Source organism: Opisthorchis viverrini, assembly GCF_000715545.1.
Source record: "Opisthorchis viverrini unplaced genomic scaffold opera_v5_558, whole genome shotgun sequence".
NCBI lineage: Eukaryota > Metazoa > Platyhelminthes > Trematoda > Opisthorchiida > Opisthorchiidae > Opisthorchis > Opisthorchis viverrini.
In genome coordinates, this window is record NW_008752213.1 from 146,289 (window position 1) to 167,337 (window position 21,049).

At 43.9% G+C, this 21,049-nt stretch overlaps 1 protein-coding gene across 1 annotated transcript in view; it reads left to right on the forward strand.

The window, feature by feature from the left end:
- Positions 1 to 911: 911 nt before the first annotated feature.
- The window catches only part of T265_11691 (hypothetical protein), a gene marked incomplete at both ends in the record, with an annotated part of 20,555 nt that continues 417 nt past the window's right edge, over positions 912 to 21,049 (forward strand). Inside the window, one exon of the mRNA XM_009178410.1 lies at positions 912 to 1,013. Within this exon, the coding sequence (XP_009176674.1) occupies positions 912 to 1,013 (102 nt within the window). The remainder of the gene's footprint in view (positions 1,014 to 21,049) is intronic.

Sequence of the window (21,049 nt, forward strand, 5' to 3'; positions counted from 1 at the left end):
CCGGACACTGTTGACAAAAATGATCAATAAATCGAGTTTGGTCGAAAACTTCTCTCTCCCACGATAGATGAATTACTCATGCTCTATAGGTTGCGCTGGTTAATACATGTACTCCGCATGCTAGAAAGCCGTCTGTCTCACGGATCTCTTTATTCTCAGCCCTGTGCTGCGTAAAAGCGACCGAAAGGTGGACAATTTGTGACCTGGCAAGAAGTACGAGAACAACAACCAGTGAACTTAGTCGGGTTAGCAACCACCGCCTTCCTGGATGGAAACTTCGGGAAACGAATCACCAGTGGTTAGTGACATTGACAGAAATGGTTCGAACGAAAAGTTAGTGGCACTCGTGCATCAAAGCTATCACCTTCAATGTGTAAGTTCTTAGTTTCTCGAGAAAACTGAACATTGTCGCCTCCAATACTTGGATATATCTTCTACACTTCCCATCTTCCGATAACCGGATTGCCCTTGGAACACTGTTATGGTTAACTGACTCATTGATCGGGACCCTTTGAGGTTTTAACGCTTAAAAAAAGACTGATGATGAAATAAAACCGAAAGTAAATATCAGTTCACACTACTCTTGACAAATTTTGACAAAAGCTCTCTTAGCGTTACCGAAAAGAGAACTGGTCTCGATTGTGACCTGCCTACGAAACTTACGTGACTTGCTAGGTTGGTGTACGTACCCGGTTCCGTCTGAACAATCTTGCCTTTGTCCGAACACAATTATTCTGTTAAGTCCCCGCCAAAAAAGAAGTAGCTGGGGTTTTCTCATCGGAGCCCATCGCCACCCTTTGCTTCATCAACATTTGAACCACAGACATCTGACATGTTAAGCGGACGTTTTACCACTGTTACACCTGAAGCTCGGCTTCAATACCCTCCCTCTTTGGCAATGACTCACCAAAATGCCTACCCTGGGCAGTTCACACGAAAGTTGTGTACATTTAAACTCTAGAGATTACAAAACCACCCACAACAAATCTATCAATTCGGCATTCAAGCAAGAGGTTTGTGTTTGATCCCAACTAGCCAGGAGCAAAATCTCTACAAGATCCAGAACCGAGTACAGAAATGATTTCTTGTGGTCAGAGCGTTAGCTAGCGTTACAGTGGTTGTCGTATGGGGTTTATGCGTTATTCTGAAGGCATGAAATCACCGTTGAGGCGTCCTGTGAAACCATTAGTTTATGAACGCTGAAAAGTACATGGAGCAAGAAATCCGGTCCCGAGGACCTTCTTACATCAAGTGACTGATTTCCTTTATTGATAAGGATTTGGTCTCAGTGTGGTCCACTTCACTCCTCCAGGTCATTTGCTCGGAGAATAAAGCGGATTTTTTCAGCTCTCAGCCTCCGACGGCACTTCTACGAAAGATTTGCAATTCCTTCTATCTCACTAATAGGCACAATTTTCTTCTCGCTGATCGAATCGACTGGGAAAAAGCTAGATCTGGTTGTTGTTTTCATCTTGCACGACGCCGTCATTTAAACGTCATACGTTACAGCTAGTTCGTGGCATTTTCCTGAGTCCTATGCGCGTATACAAGAAGGATGCTTCCAGAGATTGTTCACTCTTTTTCACAGGACACACTAACAGTCTTCCTGATCCGGGGTATAGTGGAGGTAGCTCTCCACAGACCGGTAGCCTAAGGAAACAGAAAATCACTTGCTTCTACAAGATGAACTTTCTTTAGAGAACGGTCGTACTTTGTAAGACTCAGCGAACGAGGTTGGACCGTACTAGAGGTATCAATCCTCGAACTGAGGTAATACAAGAACCCAAGCATCTTCATGTACAAGATTGTTGAAAGGGACTGTGAACCAGTCATACAATTATCCCAACTGATTTCGCACCCCCCTCCCGAAAAAAATCTAGATACTTACACGCAAGTCTTGGTGCTAAAAACCGAAATAAATTGACAGATTAAAGGAGTTACGGTTTGTACACAGACAGTCGGTAACCAGACTTGGACGTGTGGACTAAACGTGGGTTGAAATGGCATTACTCACAGGGTCGTTAGGGATGTGGGATTCAGTTGACAAAATAGGATGCTGAAACTTAAATGCCCCAGAAAACGACACCGAGTGTTTGAGATTAGATTTGTGAACCAAGAGCGAGACGCACACTGCATTTTGAAGCGTCCACCGGAAATGATGAGCTAAATAGGTCCATTGTTCTAACTTGAACTTATGGTAATTCCCCCATTCATTTGCTTACTCCGCCTATGTACTTTTGATCTCCAGTTGTTATGCTCATACGTACCCGCCACTCACCTTGCCGCAGAGGCCGTCCTGTCCGACACTTGCGTATTGACATGTGTCTGTGTGTAAATGTGAGCTGCTGACCTACTTACACATGCGCGTTCATGTCCCGTTTGCTGAGCCTGCCTTGACTTGTTTTCTCATGAGTTCCATGTGATCGCACGTCCAATGACAATTAGGAGACTGTCGTCGGAAGAGACGACCGCAGCCCACGCTGCTGAGCCATCATTCCGCTCGCTGCTGTTTGGTGTGTGGACGTCGACACTGCATTGTGCCGGTCAGCGACAAACCTGTGAACTTGTTGACGCCACGAGCGTCAACAATTGAGGTTTGTTGTGCACATTTGCTTACTCTTGTGTAAATAGTACCGCAGAATTACGAACCCGATTCTTCCTTTTGATTTTCGGCATTGTCAAACCCACGCGTCAAAGTTCTGTATCGGGAACCTCAACATCCATTCTTGAGGATGTTCTATCTGAGCGACGGTTGCAACACTGAACCGAACTCACCAGGAGTGGTGAAAAGCGGTGTAGGCACTGACGATACCTCTTTGATTGGTGAAGGGACGTTTGCAATCCAACCACCAAGCTTGACGAACGAATCCTCCACCAACGATTGCGCGGTAGCTGACTATGTTCCTCAACAAAGTCAGGTGAAGGTATGCACCGATCCAGAAGTGCTCAGCCACATTAGCTCTTTCTTTTTATTGAGAATCATCAGGCAGATGAATAAAGACCAGGTACGTAGCACTTTGATTAACATTTCCGGGCTGTTACCTCGAGATCTCACGATCGGTGAGTGCAGGCGGTGCTCTGGGTTTCAGGTGAGATTCTAGGCCTTACCAGATGTTGGCAAATCGGAAGGATCATTTGACAGCTCGCGAATCGTCAGAAGAGTCTGTCTAATTAGTCATCGATAATCGGATGTTCACCATGGTGTGGACTTGGAATTTTGGCGGATGTTTACGCTGAATGTGAGGTCAAATTGGGGGCACTATTATCTTAGGTTGAGACATGCGTACGACAGGCGACAGCCTGCAACTGCGCGATCCCCTTCGCCCGAATGATGGCCAGAGATCGAGCATGTTCTTTCCCACCACTTCTACACACGTTCAGCTCCAACTTCTTCCGTATTTCGTCCTGATTGAAGTAAAGCACTGTTGCTACTTTCATGCTCTTCCCTATCGGACGACCCAACTCAACAGCCTGCTACGAGGACACTGTTCCATGAATTTTAAGTTCCGGTAGCACCGTGTTCCTTTGCTCTAATATTCATGTGCATTGCATGTGTATTGTATTGTATTGTATTGTATTGTGTTGTATTGTATACAATGCATATGTATATATGTATAAATAAATATGTTCATCCCGACACAAGTTCTGTCTTAGACAAACTGTGAAGAGACAAGATACACGAATAAAAACATAACGCGACCACTAAAAGACATGGCTTTCTATCCTTTATCTCTATACATGAGGACAGTGGACACATCTGGAAGGCGTAAAAATCATGCCAGCCAGGGCCGCGAGGCACAGAACGGAACTTCTGGAAGCGTGGTAATCCACGGGGTATTCCATAAAACAGTACATGAACTAGATTCATTGTGCCTGTTTCACCATTTGCAATGTCTCAACCGGTATATTATAAGGGAGCTGATAATCGGATTAACAGACCAAGAAAGGGGGACCGCCCAGTGGTCAAATCAACACAGGTCACCAAGGCAGATAAAAGTCAAACCTTACTTGAGCTCCGTCCAATGAACAAGAACAAGCGTGACTAGTCCACAGGTCACGTGATCACCAACTAATCAGGATACACGCACACGCACATAGGCAACGCAAATGTGGACATGCACCATCACTCAGCGCTCAACCACTCACAGATCACTACTCTCCGCATCCTAGAAGCACACTGATGATATCATCTCGACTGGTGGCGAATCATTTGTAACTGAAGTGCCTAGTTCAGTCAACAAACCGGCGACCATCTGCGCTACCTGTGCCACCAAAATTCTGTCCAAACATTTATCCCGTCGGGACGAAAAAGCGAAAAGACTAGATGAGCTCATCTAGCCCTATCTGAGGTTGATGTCATCGAGGTGGTATTTAAGCGTAAAAGTGCACTATTATCTTGAGCTGGCGTGTGGGAATACAGGTGTCAGAAGTGTTCAGAATGGGAAAATTTAATGATCTGACTTACACAACGCCCTTGGTTCTGAAATGTCAAAACAGATCGACAGCATGCTCAGAGACAATGTTCACCCTGGATTGCAACACCACTGCCTATCTTCGGGGAATCATGCCCACTCATTGGTTGTACAGTATGCTTCTGGGGTCAGTCTGAACATATATCTATGACTTTGTGGATCGTTGTCGGAAGCAGATTTTATTCTCAACTGATTCCTCCAATATCAATTTAGGGATAAACTGTGTGCAATGGGAAGTTAACTGGGGGAAAAGGCCACATCTGGGTAATCTTTCTAATGACTGCGACTTACCTCCGGTGGAATACACTTGAGGATTTTGTGTCGGAATACAAAGACATTGTATTAATATTCGACCGTTCTGAGGCGTATGTTCATGCCTGACTCCTCAGCTAATTTAAATTGCATTACTCAATTTCCAGACGGAAAGTTTGTGAGGTTTCATTTTTATATCTATTGTTGGTATTTACTATGAGCCGAAATTTCTGAATGGGTTGAAATCAAGGGTATTTACGATGGCCCTGCACTGATCCCGCAAGGTAACAGTCTCTGCGGCCGGAATCGGGGCACACTGACAGACCTGTTTGTTTTTATCACGTGAGATAAGTGGCATCGCCCTATTGAAAAAGTCCCACAACCAGCCTACCGAACAGATTTCAACCTGCTCATGACTGAAACTGCTGAGCAAAAAGTGTGTTGAGGAGAAATGAAAGTAGTGGAAGGTAAGCATGTATAACATGAATTACTGTTGTTGAATACCGGAGAAACATATAGGACACTAAGCCCTCATGGCACCTGTCAACCATCAATCTGCGTGAATATCCAGTCAAGTTCCTGACCACTTGAACCACTGACCAGGACGGATGGGTTGGTATGCTAACGGTATGCTCATGCAAGTTCACTGATTTTGGTAAAATCACCGGTATGAGAGATGAGCGACTACTTAGTTAACGTGCAATGAAACGACTTACTTTTTTTCAGTTGGTCATAATAGTATTTTCCTATGAGAATGGGACGACAACAAGCAACATTATGAGTAGAATTAGCTGTCACAATAAATTTTAACTTGGTACAGTTTCGAACGTTGTACTCGATGATTTTACTTTATTATTAAATCTGCGGTCAACAAGCATCGAAATTCTTTGGTATGATTGACGGACTGGGGGGGTTCCTCGTTTCCCATTCCTTGATTTCAAATTTTTTTGGGGGCTGTGGTCTGAGCTCCTTGCATTTGATTGGCTGCTTGAATAGAAGCGGTGTTCCTACTTCTCCCATTGGTTCTTTCCATATCCCAGAGCGTTGCGGTCTGGAAAGCTTCACATCAGGTTGGTTGTCCCGTTTATCCGGTGGTGATTAGCAATCTGGTGAGTTATATGAACTGTTACGGTTCGTCTGTGGCCTTCGTTATTCACTTTTAATATCATTTTCTTTGTCCAGGATGCTTGTATGGACGACGATCTAGTACATGCGTGTTTACAGATCCTGCGGGTGGTGATTAGCAATCTGGTGAGTTATATGAACTGTTACGGTTCGTCTGTGGCCTTCGTTATTCACTTTTAATATCATTTTCTTTGTCCAGGATGCTTGTATGGACGACGATCTAGTACATGCGTGTTTACTAGATCCTGCGGCTGACCTGCTATACGAACCAGTTCCTGTCTAGTATGCATCGGAACGATTCATTTTTTATACACACGTCAAACTTTCCTGTATAAGGACAGAACACAATCAAACACAAGCACACAAATCACGTGACAAACGCCGTTCCGCCCGCAATTTTGACCGAAGACAATTCAGTTCCTGTCTAGTATGCATCGCAACGACTCATGTTTTATACACACGTCAAACTCTCCTACGTAAGGACAGAACACAATCAAAGATACACCCTCACGCATCACTCGCGCGTCGGAACACAGACCGACCCGACCCAACCAACAACCGCGGACAGCTAGGAACGTGTAGCAGTGAATCTGCCAAAAGAAACACCATTACCTGAGACCAAACCAACTCGGTGGAACTATTGCAACTTCCGCTCAGAACGATAAGTCCTTCGTTTGTACATTCCCATTTTTGGTATTGTATTCGACTCGATTAAGGTGTTGTAACCTCACGCTCTTAAAACGAATTTTATTAGTGTCGTTTTCTAGCCTTCTGATTTATCAAGTGGCTTTTGTTGTTAACATTAGAGAACACTAATAGTGGTAATCAGTAAGTAGGTCCTTAGGCAAGATTTTTCCCGCGGTCAGTTTACCCAGTATAAGGGCCGAGATAGAGTGCCCGAGGGACCGTGGCCAACACACCGTGTAACGAGGGCTCAGTGGGTCAGTCGTGACGGAACTAAAAGTCAGTGTTTCAAAATTCAAAAGGATGCCTTGCTGGATTATCCCAAACGGAAGGATATTGAGGGAGATATGCGATGAGCTGCCTCCTGAGTGGACCAGAATTTTTGTCTGATCTGATTGTGGCCAATCATCGGAATTAAATAACTTTTCTAACTTCCGTAGAGGATACTACTCACAAGGTTGCTGAAAAGTGTCGGACAGCCCGTGGCCGGTTTCGCCCTTGTTGGGACTCATCAGGTAGGCGAAGTCTGCAGTTTTTAAGCAACTGAATATGCTGCACCAGGCCGCCTCATGTTTCAGCTAGCACGACATTCGAGATATCTCGATACATGTATAGAAGTAACACAATACCCATAAGGTTGCTGAAAACTCTTCGACAGCCCACGACCAGTTTCGCCGTTCTTTATGGCTATCGAGTAGGCGCAGCCTCAGAGTTTCCGTCAACCATATGTACTACTTGAAGCCAAAGTGGACAGATTTCGACAAGTACACTCATTTGCAAATCAATTCCTTTTTCAAGAGTGATTTAGCTGAATCTCTCGTTTATGATATTTCTCAACTATCATCAGTGTTTGGGCTGACACTTTTCGCCCGTTTATGATACTCTTCAGACAACCAGAAAACACTTTTAAAATTGCTAAGGAAGACAGTGTATCTCTTTTCTTGCCTTTCATAAACACTTAAAGAGTGTGATACAGTTAACTGTCGAATTTAGCTTATGATACTCTTCAGACAACCAGAAAACATTTTTAAAATTGTTAAGGAAAACAGTGTGTCTCTCTTCCTGCATCTCATAATCGCTTAGAGAGTGTGATACAGCTAACTGTCGAATTTAGAACCTGCTTGGCAGAACACAGTGCCGTCCACAAATTTTAGCGTGATAAACTTGATTCTGATGGTACGGTGGGATGATGGGGTAATTTTCAATGGAGATTTCGTTCTGAAAGTAAAGGCTTACCTATGCTAAAAAGCCGAGAGACACTGCACAGCTGTGTCATTATTGTTGGAGATCATCGGGGGTGAGTAGCTCATGCAACACCGAAGAGTTTTGAACCCGCGGCCTCCAGTTAGTACTATGAATACAGTGTGATTAAGTCGCGCGCTGCCGTTGATTCCCAATACCGATGAAACAGCTGAACACTGCTTCTCAATTTTTCTGCAAAGAGCGGCTTCGCATACAAGGTAAACCCTCCATTGGAGAGCCACCAGGCATCTGTTTCGCTACGGAAGATGCGGGGAAGGAAAAAACTTATGTATCGCTGTACTATTTCAGACACCATTGTACTAACAAGTTAGTGCAATGGGAAACCCAAATGGTGACCGACCCAGAATTTGGTTACATGTTCAGAGTGCATAAAAACGTGGAATCCCGCCAGTTTATTTCGTATTTGTTTGCGGTTGAGCTGCGTAGGTTTTTGAATGTAAATTTTGACTTCATCAGCTGTCAACTGATTAGCGGCCCTGGTTTGGTCTTGTATCCACCCCCGTTTCACTGCTAACCAAATGGTCACATGTCTTTCACCAAGTGCCGCTCCTCAAAGTTTAGGCAAACCATAGCTTGGCTAATACGTTTTAGTTTCGTGGAACATTTTGACTTCATGTATAGGGTGAATCTGCACCGAATCCGTGCGCGCCTGAAATGTATCATTTCAGTGCTGTCGAAGTTTACAATGTGCCTGGATCGTTCTGCACACCTTGGCGGGCACACTGCTCGGACTTGCAAGTGGAAGGCGAATACTGACGCTTAGCAACATCATGTGACATTCATACGGGTCATATTTAAATCACTAACACAACTGACGCCTGAATGAAGCGAAGTCACGCACAGTGATCTCAAATGACGAACAGCTGTTCCGGGAGAAGGCCGATAAGCAGTCACGATAAGCGATTCAAACGGCGTTGTGATTGGTCCGTACTCTGTGAGTCTTTGGAACCATATAAATGACAGTCTGCGGTCTCCGAAGGGTTGGATGATAATAAATATTTCATTAATTCGCGTTTAGACTTTGAAATCTCCCTACCGCGAGCCTTCAGCCGTGAGTTTCCTGATTTTATGGATTCCGTACTACTCGAGTCTCATTCAGTAGTGAGAATCTGGCGTGGTTTCAGCTAAAGCGGTGAAATGCGAGTTTCGCATGAAGCGTCAGTAACGAGGAGGCAGGATGACTAGGATAGCTTACAGTGGCCTTATGTCTTCCGTGTGTTGGTGATTATTCTTCAAGTGCATTCTTCCGGTTATTGTACAAGTTTGATGGCTGTGAAATACTGTACACAATTGATGGATGCCTACAAACTGCAACACCAGTTAGACTTCTGACAAACCGGTTGCATGTCGGCGGAACGCTTAGAGAGGTTAGTAAGAAAGTATTCATCGGCCAGAATAATTTTCAAGTTGCCATTGAAAATTTATCCGCTGAGTGGGATCATTCCACACCGGAAATATGAGTGTGACGTTACCACAGCATGTACCTAGGCAGGATGAAACACAACCATGTTTCCACCAATCAGTGGAGTCCAGGTCACGTGAATAGGGAAAATGGAGGGAAAATTTAAGGAAAGAATGTGATTAGTGGCAGCATTTGGTTCACTAAGATTATGTATGACCAACTGGTGGCTTAGTCTTAGTTTCCAGACTGAAAATAAAATATTTGGAAAATGTGGATAGCGCGTTTATTATGTTTGAAACATCATATGATGGCTTGCCTCGAACCATATTTACATAAGCCGCTTTTTAGGTAAATATTTTTTTAGTTTAACTTCATCGTGACTGGAATTGTGCAACATCTTACAATAAAAACCATCAACATCGACAATAGATGATGTCAAACACTAAATGATGACTCAACAACAGACAAGGATCCGTCCTGAAAAAGATGAAGCATGTGATGCCTCCTACAATTCGCTGCTTGCCATGAGTTTTTCATGTCTGCACAGATCGTTCAGCACCTAGACCATATTTTACCTTTATTTTTTGCATGACTATTGATAGAAAATTGAGGAAAACAGAAGATTTAAGACATTTCCATCCATAATCCGAATTCACTGACTTACCTCTGACCAGCGCTTCTCGAACTGAAACAGACCAAGTCATTTGGTGATTGAGTTGAAGTCAAGGACTAATTTAACAGTTATCAGCTTCTTAAACACGTATAATATATATATATATGCGTATATAACACCATCGTTAGTTAAGAGCCTTCCATATTTCCACAGCTTTGTGATCGTAAATTAGATTTTCCGACTGATCGAATACACTCAGAGACCTAAATTGCCAAAAAAACATGAACTTTAGGTTCCTTGAAACATACGAGAATACGTCAGCGAGGAAACAAAAATGTCCAGTTGAGCGAATAAAATCAAACTTTTCATTAAGAATTTGGGTGGGGGGTAGTTGATACGTCTTGTCAACCCTATATTATTTCGTGCATCAGTTGACGTGTGCCGGTTACAGTGTATCGAAGTAGACAGATTTTGCACATGAAAACACCAAATCCAAGTGCTTTCCGTCTTATCAAGCGTGTCAAAGCGTACCTGTGCAGTGCATTCGATGTCCCGATAACTTCGATTAAGACCGATTAGTAAAAACACTTTAAAACGATTTTTTTTAAGGCCTGAAGATTATCTATCCGGTTCAGACGTAACCTACTACTCACAAGTTTGCTGAGAACTCATCACCACCCCACCACGGGTTTCGCCATTCTTCGCGTTTATAGGGTAGGCCCAGTCTCTGAGTTTCCCTCGATCTTATGTTCTACTTGACAAGACAAAACTTGTTGTGTCAGTGAGCTTTTCAGCAACCATATGAGTAGTGTGGTGCGCACAGATAACAACGCAGTGAAATATCTCGAATACCGTACCAACCAAAACATGGGTGGCTTGGTTTAGCCGTTGAATCGTATCTTCATAAACGAGGGATTCAGCTGGATTCATTCGAGTGCCCTATCAAAACCAACTTTGCGTGCGAATGCGAGTATTTGTTGAAGCACTTGCTTCTCCGTCAGAGTACACTGGTGTAGTAACAAGCAAACTGAACATAACACGAAAACTGTCAACTTTGATTGGAAATGGAGTTGACTCACCGTTTTTAAGGTTTTGTGATAGACGTCTCACTTTGATAAGAAGTTGGAAGTCAATTAATTGTAATTGGTGTGAGTGTTGTTCTTCATTCCAAAGTAACAAGGAGAAATCATTTCGATTGTGAAGCGAAACTGACAGGCTGAACTGAGTGTGGAAATCGGGAGAACAACATAGGGAATCAACCCCTACATTCTTCGCAGACGGATGGCCTCCTTTGAGGGGAAGTGCGTGAAAAATCATTATGATGGACCAGGGACTTTGCTGTTGCTAATCTAGATTAAAGACGTCCGATTAAAAGGTCAGCTCGGGAGGGGACAGAGACCTTACGTGTCAGTAACTTATCCGTCACCCCAGTCTGCGTGCAGAAGAGATTAGTTTCGGCCCTATTTAAAATTTAATTTTTTTTGTAAAGCACTGGTTGTATACGGGTATGAGGAGAGTTCTCGTGTTGTAAATGAAATGTTATGCATATTTCATATCCTTGTTAGGAATTATCAACAATGCACAACCCACTAATCTCCAGATGGATTTTAACCCCACAACCTCCGTTGAACACGTGACCACGTGTCGTGAATCTGGGTGCCAGTTAATCACGCTTTGATCACTACTCATTGCTGAAAGGTTGTGATCGAACTTCTGGACGGGAGGTCGTGGGTTCATTATGAAGTTTTGTTAGATGTGCATTGGCGATGGTTACCGATAAGGATAAGGCGGTCGCACAATTTTTTTGGGCTTTCCAGCATAGACTGGTTTTGTTTGAATAGTAGAAATTTCAGTAGTGAAAGAGTTCGAAAAGGAGACGGGATAAAAAGTAACCACTTTGCTTTCAAGGTATTCGTCATTAGTTTACCATCCCGTTGTCAGTATCATAGATGCTTCCAGTTCTATCAGGGGAAGTTTATCGTCAAGGTGTGCCTCCAGCAGCCTGGCCATATCACGTTTAAGGTAATGAGGACACAAAGGAACAAGGGAACAGCTTATACACTTAAATGCACTCTTCATAATGTTGCGTGTTTTTGACACGATAAGGTCCCGCAAAACCCTTCGATTACGCACGACGGGTCTTCCTGTTCTTGCGTCTCATTGGATATAATTCATTCCTTGAGTTTCGGTCAATCTTGTCAGTAAAATTACTTCTTCCCGGGAACACTGAAAACTGTGCAGTTATTCCCCAAACCGAGTGCATTAGAAACCAAGGTCTTTTTGGTCCTCTCCCAGGAGAAGGCCCACCGTATACTCAACATCAGGGGTAGTGTGACCAGTAACTTCTGCCCTATTAAGAGATGGAGGTAAAAGGAGCGGTTACTGGATGTAGAATAGCTTCACGTCCCTGGGGCAGACAGAAATTCAGGGAAAGCAGTGGAACATCACATTCTAGTGGGATGTCATCAGCGTGATTGAGTAAGCGTAACGTGTAAACCTCACCCAACAGAAATGTCAGGAAGGTCGGATTGCTGAAAATAATCACAGAATGCCCGAAAGATACCGGGACCCAGAAACCCCACCAAAATCTCAAGTGGGAAGTCGGAAAGCATCCAGTTCAGTCATTCCGTCAATCAATTAATTCATCAATAACCGACGCGCGTTCAAGCACGCCATATAATCATGACCGACTGTGATAAGTGTTCAGGTGCTTCATAGAAGCACGGTCGATGATGATACATGTTCACTAAACGCCGATCAGACAGCCTGAATCAATGTCAACGGCACCCTTTAAATAGCCCGTTGCCCCTTATAATTAATGCACTCGCTTGTTTGTAACTAAGCTGTTGCGTTGTTTGTTGGCGAATCTTTTTCCGACACCAAGGCTTTGAAGGGGGACAGCAGTTAGATACAAAATTAAGTCAGGTAACTGCACAAATACAGGTTGACTTGAATAAAAATGAAGCAGACAGACAAGAACTTACAATCTTCGATGAGCCCGGACGCAGGAGCAGCTGAAACAAATATGGGAAGGGTGGTTAATAAGGAAACATCTACTATCCCTCTGTAAAATAGATAAGAATCGTTCAGCTGTAACAACGTTTCTATGCCTGGTCATCAAACCGCCCGAAGTACAAATATTCCGGTCTGCAGCTCAACCGCTGTGTCGTCTGGATCCTTGGTCACTAAGTCTACAGGGAAGAGAAGGAAAGGGAACCGCCGTTGGGTAGACTTCTGATAGGAAGACAAGTTGTGGACATTTTTTCACTAACTAAAGTCCCTGCTACAGAAAGTAGATGCTAGAGTGATACGTCCTGAAAACTGGTGCATGGAAATTGAAAAGTTGTCATATCCATTGATTTCCCATTCATATAGCTATGGCTAAGAATCAACGCATGAAAATGCCGAATTCAGAAATACGGTCTCGTAAGCTTCCCCCAACTCATGTCAAATCAAGCTAGGCTACAGCCTTTCCTAAAATTAGGAGTGTATTTCCAGCGTAAATCAGTTTGAAAAACCATGCGGGAAATGGAGAAACATTCCAACATCTAATCTCTCAAAATTTGTCCACTTTATAATGACCACCTGTCAGATATTGTCACCTCAAATTTGGTGTTTGTAACCACAGGCTGTCCAATGGTGTTTTCACGATGTGCCAACAGGTGGCCCCCCGTAATACTTGTACCACACGATACTGAGAAAGACTTCATCATCATCATCATCGTCATCACCCGCAGCATGACATCACTGTTCAAAAGTGATGCTTCGATGCCGCACAAACATGATTTATTTGAAGGCCTAATTTTGGAAAAGAATAAAAATGGACGGCGGGGAGGACTTAGTGCCAACCCACCATAATTATTTCGAAGTGCCTACACCTCCAGACATTCACTCCTCAGGCAATCTGGATAGAAACTGGCAACAAGAATGCCACTGACATCGGTTGGCAGCCACATCTTAGAGCGTCTCCGACCAGGTGCAGTGGGGATCACGCGGTCCCCATCCTGGAAGGCGAGTAGCACCGACAGCACCCAAACTTTTCGTAATCTCCCTCATACCCTTCTGCCAGGTCGAGGGTTGGCCACCTCTGCTTCCGCCACTCTAAATAGAGCATGAAAAACAGCAATGTCTTCGGCAAACGATGGCTAAGCATACACAACACATGTCTTAACCAACGCAGCTTCTGGTGCTGGATACATTCTTCAATGGAACTGCCCGCTGCACAAGCGAAAACTTGCTTTCAAATTGCCTCGTTACGGATTCGCCGACATCAACCCATTCGAGCTATGGTTCTGAGACAACGATCGTCGAACAACTGAAGACATATCAGTTCCGCTGCTCAAATAGGTCAAGTCTCACAGTCATACAACAAAACAGCCCGTACTGTAGCTTGATACACACATCTCTTGAGATTGAGGAGTGAACCACTCTGAGGCCCTAGGTGTCTCAAATTAGCGAACGAATGCAGATTCGTGCATTGACCTCATCTGTCACACTACAATCAGAACTAATACAACGTCCAAGGTATGTAAAATGCTCCACGATCTCGGATGCACCTCCCTGGATTGGAAGTGGCGTGTTCAACACCAGGAGTGTAATGCCGTGCTTCTGGAAGCCTTGGTATTATGCCAAAACTTGGAGAAATTGATGGGTGGTATCAGTTTCTTGATGATAGACAGATAAAAAGGTGCTAATGGTTACGTCAGGCCGACTGATGGCTTGCGACACTCGGCGGCTTGGGTTCGCCTCAGTGGTAAGGAATTTTGCTGAGCACCACATTAGGCTCCACTTGAACCATCCGTGACTGATCCCGTGCACAGGCGCCAAGCTATCCATAATTTTTCTAGATAAAAGCCATTGGGTCAAACTGTGTGATAGAAAGGCGATGTCGGGAAACATGCAGCAAAAGGATGAGTTTGGATACTGACCTTAGATAGGAAAGATTATAAGTACGTCGCACATTCACCGAAGTCCTCAGGGCGAAGTCACAACAGCATCACTTAGCCTGAGGAAAACAAAGTCGACAAGTACGCTCGTTGATATTTCACGCCACCCAAAAAAGCCCTTGCAGCAAACCAATAGCCCTTCTAAAGTAGTCGAACAGGAAATCCAACGTTGTAGAGCACATGAGGCCACACCACCAGACCTGAATCAACACCACAGTCAGATGTAGAACAGATCGATCGTACTGGGTCAGCATTCAACATAGAGTGTGATCTTCGACAGACAAGCTGCTGGAAGTGCGATAGCAGAGTGATCATCTTTTTGTTTGAAAAAAGCACTCTATACATCGGATGTGCAAATAATCGGTCAATGGTTACTGAGGTGCGCCCGGTTAGCGATAGATGAAACTAGGGTTCACCCCAAAAACCGAATGTCCTCAGTAGTATAACGTGAATGTATAAAGTTATACAACTGAAGTGGATTAGCTGAGCGAATGAAAGCGTAGGAGAGCAAATGTTTCCCAAGGGATATGACCAGCGGATGTGCTCCGTAATCTTCAGTCTATAGGCTCAGCGCTAAACGAGCGAGTTTCTCGAAGGACTGTTTAGTAATTGAAAACATGGTACGTTCGAATTTGATACTTCAGCCGCAGCGGTGATGGATCACGAGAAGATATGTCATTTTTCCTTACGGTATTTCCGTGATGATATGTTATTTTGGTCCTCCGGAGGCTCACCGTCAGTCTTTCTTTGCTGTAAAGTTACTTGAAGTATTTTTCAGGTCTGAGAGAAATTTTTTGAAAATTCCGACCAAGATTTTTACTATACGAGTGAAAGAAAGAAGGCCTTCACCGCTGAGTCGCTGGGAAACGCCAATCCCTGGATTGGAAGTGGCGTGTTCAACACCAGGAGGGTAATGCCGTGCTTCTGGAAGCCTTGGTATTATGCCAAAACTTGGAGAAATTGATGGGTGGTATCAGTTTCTTGATGATAGACAGATAAAAAGGTGCTAATGGTTACGTCAGGCCGACTGATGGCTTGCGACACTCGGCGGCTTGGGTTCGCCTCAGTGGTAAGGAATTTTGCTGAGCACCACATTAGGCTCCACTTGAACCATCCGTGACTGATCCCGTGCACAGGCGCCAAGCTATCCATAATTTTTCTAGATAAAAGCCATTGGGTCAAACTGTGTGATAGAAAGGCGATGTCGGGAAACATGCAGCAAAAGGATGAGTTTGGATACTGACCTTAGATAGGAAAGATTATAAGTACGTCGCACATTCACCGAAGTCCTCAGGGCGAAGTCACAACAGCATCACTTAGCCTGAGGAAAACAAAGTCGACAAGTACGCTCGTTGATATTTCACGCCACCCAAAAAAGCCCTTGCAGCAAACCAATAGCCCTTCTAAAGTAGTCGAACAGGAAATCCAACGTTGTAGAGCACATGAGGCCACACCACCAGACCTGAATCAACACCACAGTCAGATGTAGAACAGATCGATCGTACTGGGTCAGCATTCAACATAGAGTGTGATCTTCGACAGACAAGCTGCTGGAAGTGCGATAGCAGAGTGATCATCTTTTTGTTTGAAAAAAGCACTCTATACATCGGATGTGCAAATAATCGGTCAATGGTTACTGAGGTGCGCCCGGTTAGCGATAGATGAAACTAGGGTTCACCCCAAAAACCGAATGTCCTCAGTAGTATAACGTGAATGTATAAAGTTATACAACTGAAGTGGATTAGCTGAGCGAATGAAAGCGTAGGAGAGCAAATGTTTCCCAAGGGATATGACCAGCGGATGTGCTCCGTAATCTTCAGTCTATAGGCTCAGCGCTAAACGAGCGAGTTTCTCGAAGGACTGTTTAGTAATTGAAAACATGGTACGTTCGAATTTGATACTTCAGCCGCAGCGGTGATGGATCACGAGAAGATATGTCATTTTTCCTTACGGTATTTCCGTGATGATATGTTATTTTGGTCCTCCGGAGGCTCACCGTCAGTCTTTCTTTGCTGTAAAGTTACTTGAAGTATTTTTCAGGTCTGAGAGAAATTTTTTGAAAATTCCGACCAAGATTTTTACTATACGAGTGAAAGAAAGAAAGCCTTCACCGCTGAGTCGCTGGGAAACGCCAAGTAAACAGTTGCAGACTATTAGACAGGGAAGCAAAACTCTCATTTGCATCCTTTTTAGAGAAACTGAATATTAATCTTCTCCTTGAAAGCGTCTTCCTGAACTTTCCGTGATATTCATTGACTATTGCTCAAGTGCAAGCAAGTGCGACTCCACAAATTCCGTAATAGATCTCACTTTTCAAAGGACGCGAAGCGGATTTACGAGAGAACATACTACTCGCATGCCCCCATCAGTAGTATCCACCGTTACACGAGTAGCCACGGCAAAACGAATCAGTTAAAATATAAGGAGAAATTAACTCATGAGCATGCAAGTCACTTTAAAGCAACAAATGAACTTACACTCCCCCCGGTAGTTTGTCTGTGCGTTTGCAGCTGTAAATAAGATGGATGCAACTAATTACTTGCTTTCGGTGAACACGAACAAAGTAAGATATGAAAGCCAAATAGGTGGGGAAGTTGCATACCTGAGCACATTCTGAAACCCTAAATAAATGGCTACAACTTCCACGGCGGGCAACAGATCCCATTAGACACCTTTACTTGGGTTTAGCTGAGCCGTGTATCACCGAGTAACTTTCAGATAGATGAAGTTCAAAAGCTGGTTGTGGTGCGGTCAAGTGCAAACTTTTTGACGTGATGATCGGGGTTGATTGCTTCAACAGCACCACTGGCAAATTTTATGACACGGTCGGTTCATGATACATTCTTAACGTGGGTCTAGTGCGGACCCAAATGCAGCCAGGTCGCGCAGCAGTATCTTCTTCACGCGCTGGTTTCAGCTCAGTCCAGTGAATTCCGCGAAAAACCAAAAAACCCAGACATTTGTTGTCTCGAAAGATAGAATGCGCAGTCAAAGACTACCGGCGGAGTACTTTAACTTACATACAGCCTTAGGAGACGGAAGCGTTAGTGGGATAACGCTTCTCCTATGCCTGAGAAGACATCATTTGCCCTCACAGCAATTTGTTCACCAGCATTTTTCTATAACCTTCCTTAATTCGCCCTTAGACGTTACCTTCATCCAACCCAGTATCATATCAAATCAAAATAAGTGATTGTTAAATATTTTTGCGAGCTGACCTCTACCCGGGGAACATTAATGTCCAAAATCCATCTCAAATAAGGAAACATTCCACCCGTGATCAGAGATAACTTTTCCCCGAAAGTCTTCGTACGTCCCGTCCGAAAAGCACATCCTAGACTCAAGCTCATTATATGCGCACACAAGCTCTCCTAGCACTCTCCAGGTTTTTGTGATCCTGATGCAATGACTAGCTGCATATACGGCGTGAAATTCGGTGAGCATATTCTGCTCTTCTGCTCGACTGGATACATTTGACTGACCTCTTTGTTAATAGAATCTATACTATACTATGCACTACACTATGCACTACAATGGACCGCACTGTCACGCTGTACTGTATTGTATCATATCTTAACGTTGCGTACGCCGCTAAACTCAAGGAGGCCTGGCGGTAGCATTGCTTTTTTATCTTCGGGTTTTTAGTGAACGTTTCAGCGCTGATCTAATCGGTACCTCATGCTACCAGATCTACTCGGCAACACAGCTACACATTATCGTCTCAGCGTGTTGTAGAACACTTGGATTCGAACACGGGTGATCAACCTGAGCTACGAACATTTGAGTTCTGGATAGAACCCGAATGCGCTGCTCAGATGAGACGAAAAGACGATGAAAATGACTATCGTACACTTGGTATGCCAAACATATGTTCCAAGACGTTCCATTCCATCAATTCTTGGGCATTCATGGAACGCTAGCTGGATAATGTGCGGTATCTATACAATGAAACGCACACACGACGTTGTAGACAAACCATGCCGTGCACTTATGGATGGCGCTTGAGTTCCCGGCGCCCTTATCACAAAACCTCCTTAATGCTCACATATTCTGCACTGACTCATTGGCTAATGCGTGATCTTACTGACCGGACGTTCTGTAGTACAAACCCAACTGACCGTTCTTGTGTACAATTGAGCATCCGGACAGTGCCTCAATCCTCGTGTTGTCTTTGGATGGAATGGTAACAAGACACAGAAAGATCAGTATTTGGAAACCGAATTGTGTGCTGTGCTCTAAATTCCCTAGCATGGTCGGGAGTAGATGTCTTAGGGAACAAGTAAAGTCGTCTTTCCAGGCGTCCTCCAACCGGGCACATCACTCATATGTGAACGTGTTCACTTTTTCAGGCGTACTTAGCAAGATACTTTTACTGCGAGTTCGTGGAAGAGTGGTAACTTACTCGCCTTACGGGTAAGACGTCCGGAGTCCGGCATGACGGAGGGTAGGCACTGGTACTGAGCTCCAATTAGAACAAAAATCTAGTTCAGTGCTTTTGCTCTCTAGACTATGTACAACTAACAACTACGTACGCATATGCGTACACATTCTTAGGGAGGTACATCCGAACTGAGGCCACGTGTATGAGTGTCCACAAGAACATTCCGAATCGGCTGCGATTTGATTGACCTCGACCACCATTAAGAGAGGTTGGGTATCCCTTTCCCCGTGATGTCTTCCTACTCGTACCTTAGTTACAGAACCGTTAAAAAGGGCAGTTTGGTACTTCTTCGTAGGTGTCTTTCACTACTACATTACTCGTTCAATAGATTAATCCTAGATAAATATAAACCCTCTTGAGGTGCCAAGAACCCAATTTCTTAATAGTGTGTTAACTTATCACTTGGATTAAGCTGCATACTCTCTTTGTGTAAGCAAATGATTGAATAGTAGATTGTAAGTGCGCAGACGGTGTGACTTTAACTCACCACAGATTAGAAGGAATAACAGGATCGAAATCGTTCGCAACATCCCGAACAAAAGAGTTTGAGGATAGGTCGATCACTCGGGTCGGCTAACTGTAGTTCACATTTATTTTTATACTTCCGCACATACCCACCAACACGTGAGTATATGTTTCTCACAGCGGGTGATCATTTCAGTGCACTTTCAATGTACACTCCTCTCAGCAAGGACTTGATATCCAGGTAAAAAGCACGTGGGCCGGTGATGCAGGAAACTGCTACGCTTCGCTGTTCCAGGTGCCGCGTTGGGTGCGCTGTTTGTGCGGCATTTTGAAGGACCTGGACACAAATGTCCCGATTTGATCGAGATTGATCGGAGTGCTGACAGTAGATGTATCTTTTTACACACAACTAGGTGTGGTTAGGTATGTCGCGTGGACCTAATGCAAAAGGAGGAAAAACCAACTTTGCTTTGGATATGAACGTAGCAGGTAACTAGTACAAAATGTTTGTTGCTATTCAAAGAAGGCATGTTACAGCGAACGCAATATCGTTAGGACCAGAAATCACTTCTCAATTGTGGGATACCTGAAACGTTTTCATGTATCACCACCAGTCACTTCATTGTACGGCGACTCGAAACATATAGAGTGTAGGCGACAATAACCGGTTTATGGCACTTTCAAGTGGAGACATTCTCACAACTTACCTCGAAAACGCTACCTACCTATTCGCTATTCCAGTACACTAGGAAGTCGAATGTGTGGTGAAACATTTATCCAAAAACTGGCCATAATTCTTGTGACTTAGCTGATTGGATTTATGTTGTTAGCTAGCAAAGTATTACGTGACCCTAATTTTGGCCTGTGACTTGCAGCAAAGTTGAAGATATAACTTACAACCCCCGGGTTCTCCCCGATTCTCTTGATTTTAGCTTTACTTCGATAGTCTAGAACCACTAGTTAACAACTAGTTGGCACTTTGAACCTAGACCGTACATTGGTTGGCGAGCTCGCACCGCTTGAGTTCACTGTTGTCTCGACCATTCCTCTGCTAGACTAAATCTCGTTTTCTCATCCTGATACGGAGAGTTGCCGAATAAACTTGAATATTTCAGTCTTAGATATATGACACAGATAAGTGTAGCGCAGCGCCCTCTCGTTAACGGTTGTTGTTAATGAAGATGTCGTTGACGGAGAACACGGCGATGATGAAAATGACGAAGAAGAAGACGATGATATCATGGTGATGATGATTATGATGATGATGATGATGATGAAAATAATGATGATGATAAAGATGATGATAATGATGATGATGATGATCATCATCATCATCATTATGATGATGATGATGATGATGATGACGATGATGATGATGATGATGAT